This window comes from Poecilia formosa, unplaced genomic scaffold (genome assembly GCF_000485575.1).
Source record: "Poecilia formosa unplaced genomic scaffold, Poecilia_formosa-5.1.2 Scaffold137, whole genome shotgun sequence".
Taxonomy (NCBI): Eukaryota; Metazoa; Chordata; class Actinopteri; order Cyprinodontiformes; family Poeciliidae; genus Poecilia; species Poecilia formosa.
The window spans coordinates 144,485-149,151 of NW_006800076.1; the positions used below are offsets into that span (position 1 = coordinate 144,485).

At 42.5% G+C, this 4,667-nt stretch overlaps 1 protein-coding gene across 1 annotated transcript; it reads right to left on the reverse strand.

Moving 5' to 3' along the window:
• Positions 1 to 2,537: 2,537 nt before the first annotated feature.
• On the reverse strand, positions 2,538 to 4,275 carry LOC103145193 (fatty acid-binding protein, intestinal-like). Its single transcript, XM_007562534.2, has 4 exons — positions 4,141 to 4,275; positions 3,781 to 3,953; positions 3,550 to 3,657; positions 2,538 to 2,902 (listed from the first exon to the last, which is right to left on the reverse strand). Exons 1-4 carry the CDS (start codon positions 4,205 to 4,207, stop codon positions 2,852 to 2,854), a joined length of 399 nt encoding a protein of 132 aa, XP_007562596.1. The 5' UTR covers positions 4,208 to 4,275; the 3' UTR covers positions 2,538 to 2,851.
• Between the last annotated feature and the right edge of the window lie 392 nt (positions 4,276 to 4,667).

Here is a 4,667-nt window from a genome sequence, read left to right on the forward strand (position 1 = left end):
GCGTGTGTCTGTGTAAACATCGTGTGTGTCACATGATGGCTAGCTTAACTCAGAATGACATCATATACCCAGAGAACCTTTTCAATGGAAATTCAGGAGTCCAGCAGCGCCTCTCGCTGGTTATCTTAGGGAATTACAGACTCCATCTACAAAGTGCAACACCAACGACGGTGACGCTCTAATTACGGCGATAAGAAAAGCATTATAGAGGTGAGAAACTGCTCCAATACATTCAGTTTCTGAAACATTTAGACTAACTAAGTCTGAATATCTTAGCAAGGGAATTTCAGGGATAATTGATCGCTCCCTCTGCCCGGTCAGCTCAACATGTGGCAGACTCACCCGCCATGATTGATGTTGGCACTCAGGACGCGAGCCGTGATGGATCGATGCTGTACGTAGGGATGATCGTACCATTACTGCCTGTCAGTTGTCAGATGTGCTTGGATGGCGATGTTAATAAATTAGAATGTAAATGAAAAAATACAATTTCAGTTATTGAACTGAAAAAAAAATAAGCTTAGAGATTCCTTCGTTAAAGTTTATAATAAAAACCAAAAATCCAGTTTCTCATCAAACTGCGCAAGGGCAACAGAAAGTATTTTTAAGTAAAGCAATGTTATGTTAAGATGAAGGCAGCGCCCTTGATAGGAAGGAGAGACAACAGACTGATCTCCACGCCATGTTTCCTTGATGCAATAATTCATGCAAAACTAGCCACACAGATGCATTTTGTGATTTCAGTCTCAACCTTTTCATTTATTCATCAATGTCTTTGCATTCCGACTTTTCTACTCTGTTGTGAAGAACTGTTCAAGTATTTAAAGCATCTTTAAAGGCTTTATTGACAAACTCTACAGATTTCTGGGAAGAGTCAGAACACATTGTTCTCAAATCTCTTCTTTATAACTTCTGCCCGTCCATTTGGCATGCTGTGTATCAAGCCTTGAGGTTTTTCAAAGCCAGAGGAAAAAAAAAAAAAAAACAAAACATCAAGGACCTTCCCTTCTTGTAACAAAACCATGGTGGAAAAGATCCGTGCTCAAATTCCTGCTAACGTTGACCAAGCCCTGCACTGGTGGCACAGAGGGTCTGCGTGAGGAGACACTGGACCAGGGGTCACCAACTCCAGTCCTCCAGGGCTACCATCCTGCAACGTTTAGATTCACCTCTGCTCCAAAATGTCTGAATTCCCTCACCAGCATTCATTCCTCTCTGCAATAGGCTGGAAACGAGCAGTTTATTTGATCCAGGTGTGTTTGAGCAGAGACGCATCTAAAAGTTACAGGATGGTAGCCCTCGAGGACTGGAGTTGGTGACCCCTGCACTGGACACTCAGTCAAGTCACAATAGGTGTCATAAAATAAATATCAAACTAGTTACGCTCTTTTCAATCTTACTAGTTAGCCACCTAAAACTAATCTGAACAGTCCGGAGAAGCACAAGTGTGTCACTACTAAATCCTTTCACCGTGACGCTATAGTTTGTGTTTGAATCGCAAATCTGATATGAAATGAGCACACGTTGCCCTCTTGTGGTCAGCAGTGCTTATTGCATATTGAGTCATTTTATTTTTGCTTTCTCATGGCCAAAAGACAACATAGATGTTGTTGTTGCTTTTTTTTTTTTACCCACAGAATGAGCAGCATTGTTTCATGTATCACCACTAAAGTTTCATGTGATAAAAAAAAAAGCCCTCCGTTTTAAAAGAGCACTTTTTTCCTTACAGGCAAACACATGATATCTCAATAACATCACACCACAGTCATTCTACACACTGGGTGAGTCGCCTCGAATCAGACTCTGGAGTGCAGTAATAATGCAATATTAGTTCCTCTATCCTCCCTATCATAAAGATTAAAAAAACACTGAGATGCTCATAAAAATGTAATTATGCAGAGGTGATCTTTGTGCAAAGTAATAATAATAAAAATAACAGCCCGCTATCACAACTGGCACGGGATTTGCAAGTTTAGGTCACTCCCCAATCCACACGGATTACCTCAAATTTAAAACAAAGAGTTTAAAAGGCAAACACTGCAACACGGTGAGTAAACATTACAGCAAATTGGGCTGTTTTCCTTCAATCTAATGGCAAATTAACTTTCACGTCTTTGAAGGTTTTGAACAGTTTGTGTGTTAAGTTGTATGAAACGTACCTCGACGGCCTCATGTTGTATGTAAACACGATAGTTTCATCACCATCCTCTGTTTTGTTCTTTTTTTATCTTCCTTTTATCTCGATGACGTCAAGAGTTATCAGAGTTCATCGGCTAGCTTTGTTTCCAAAAACCCACAAACATTTCTCAGTGTTAATGGCATGTTTAAAGTTTTATTGAACATTTCTGTTGTCAGATGAAACCAGCACGTCCAGCTTAGGCCGCTTTGCCCCGTGAAAAACCATAAATCTTTTATTGTTTCTTCCAAGACTTCAAACTGGCGCTGCGATTCTGTCCTAGTTGTGTTTTCTCCTGAGTTCAGCTGGATGTTATTCACAGTAATTGAGATAATTGAGAATAATAAAAAGGGGACACTTTGCAGTTGGATCAGCTCTTTTAGCTCCCTTTATTTAGACTTCCTGACCTCCTGGCCTGAGAACTGGACGAAGAGTACAAAAATGTGTCTGTCAAGGTCATCAGTTGTCAATCAGGGGGCGGCACCTTTCTGTTTATTGTTTCACTGTTACAATGATTCATCCCCAAAGGCATTTGTACAAATGCATAAAAACATTTTTAGGTAGATAAAATAAATCAATTGAGAATACACCTTAGGGTTGGTTGTTCTCTACTGTTAAGAAGGAAAAAAAAAAAGTTGCGTGAGCTATATAAAAGTATGAACAGCCGGATCCTGGTTACTGCTTCTTGAAAATCCTCTTTGCATCCACGCCTTCGTAGCTGTAACTCTGCAAATAGAGACAAAGTTCAGGTGAATGGAGACATTGCATGACAAAAACTGCAGTCATGAATTTGTTTTATACGGACGGCTGTATAAAAACCGTTGTATAAAACAGATTTACGCACGAGCTGATCTTCCCGTTTGCTACAAGCAGACGATGAAGTTGTTTTTCAGACTTAGTGCTTTGATGTGACGGGCGCGTCTAAAACACAACACTTCCAGGTTCCTTCCTCAAGAAAGAGAGGATAAGATCGATTGGTTCTGGCAAACTTCAAAGATACAATTTGTTAAATATTTTCAGCAAAAACTTCGGCAGAGATTCTTGAGCGTAGCCTTTTCAGTTTTCAGAAAGCGGTGCATCTAGTTTGAAAGCAGGCCGATTCTTGGCAGCTTGCAAACAAACGCAGAGGGGAGCTGTGGGAAAGCTTTTAAATGACCCTCATCCTAATACAACTTCACAAAATATATCATGCATATGACACTGTTTAGCTATGAGATGGCAGCAGATTTACAAATGGGCCCGCTTCACTCTTGATGCCCCTATGGTGGGCCCTGTGCAAGCATGACATGTATGAAATTTTAAAAATCTGGTTTAGTTTGCAAATGCAGCCGGGTGGCTCCATCTTTCACTTCAGATTTATGAGTGGCACTGACCTGCACAAGCTCTCCTCCGACCAGTGATCTTGTGGTGGTCAGGACCTTGTTGTTGTCTTTCCTGGTGAAAGTCCCTTTCAGCGTATCACCCTCTAGCACCCATGTACCCTGGTAAAAAAAAAAAAAAAAGATACATTTTTAACCTCTATAAGGATTTTAAGCCTGTTACATTTTTTTTATTATTATTTTCCTGTTGATTTTGTTGCATTCAAGCCATTTGTCGTCACTCACTGTGAGGTCGGTTCCATCGGCCATGGAGTAGTCAAACTGGACGCCCAGGGTGAAGTCGATCTCTTTGGTGCGGAACGTGCTGGACTCTTTGATGTGGAACTTGTCCCCGGTTTGCTCGATAACCAGCTTCAGGTTGTCGTGCTCGCCCAGCTTGCGTTTCACCACGTTGACGCCTGGAGGATGTTCAAAAATGCGTGTTTTTAAATTCAAAACAAGTCAAGTGGCAAACCTGTTGAACCTTCTGTGCATCTTGTCGTCTTAACCCTCACGTAGGTCACATCATTACAAAAAAATAAAAATAAACGGGACTGTTATGCAACCTAAAGCGCCTTCAGGTTGCGCCTGATTTGAGCGACTCACCCAGCTGCTCCATGAACTTGTCGTAGTTCTCATTGCGGTCAACCTTCCAGGTCCCATTGAAAGCCATGGCTGCAAGCTTTTCTCCTGGTCACAACCGTGTGACTGAGAATGCCCACTGGCCCTCATTTATACCCACCCTCTTCCCCACGTCGCTGTCAGCCCCCACCCTCCACTCTCACCCTCACCGAGCTGGCATGGAGGATGCCGTCCTTTATCTCACTGATTATCTGTCTGCTGATGTGGCCATTCAAATGTAGGGTGATTGCTGCGCGACCTCGAGGAAGGGCTCATAAATGAGCACAGGGCCCCTCCCTTCTGTGAATCTGGCACAGTTAAACACTGTTACACTGTTCTGCGGGAGGGGAAGGGGGGGAAGGGAAAGACAAAAGCGCGAGCTGTTTGTTTGGCTGCCAGTGGCAGTCACTCAGCTGAGTCCCTCTCTGTCCCTCACTCAGGCTTTTCTTTGTCCGGCGAGTTTGTGCCGTGCATGAAAATGACTGATTGATAGTGACAGCCTGAGATTCTCT

Bases quoted from the DNA above. Each gene is read 5' to 3' on its own strand.
- LOC103145193 (XM_007562534.2), bottom strand. From the start codon at position 4,207: ATGGCTTTCAATGGGACCTGGAAGGTTGACCGCAATGAGAACTACGAC. The intron at 3,954-4,140 runs GTGAGTCGCTCA...AACATCCTCCAG, and splicing joins CAAGTTCATGGAGCAGCTGG to GCGTCAACGTGGTGAAACGC. The intron at 2,903-3,549 runs GTCAGTGCCACT...CTCTATTTGCAG, and splicing joins TCGGAGGAGAGCTTGTGCAG to AGTTACAGCTACGAAGGCGT.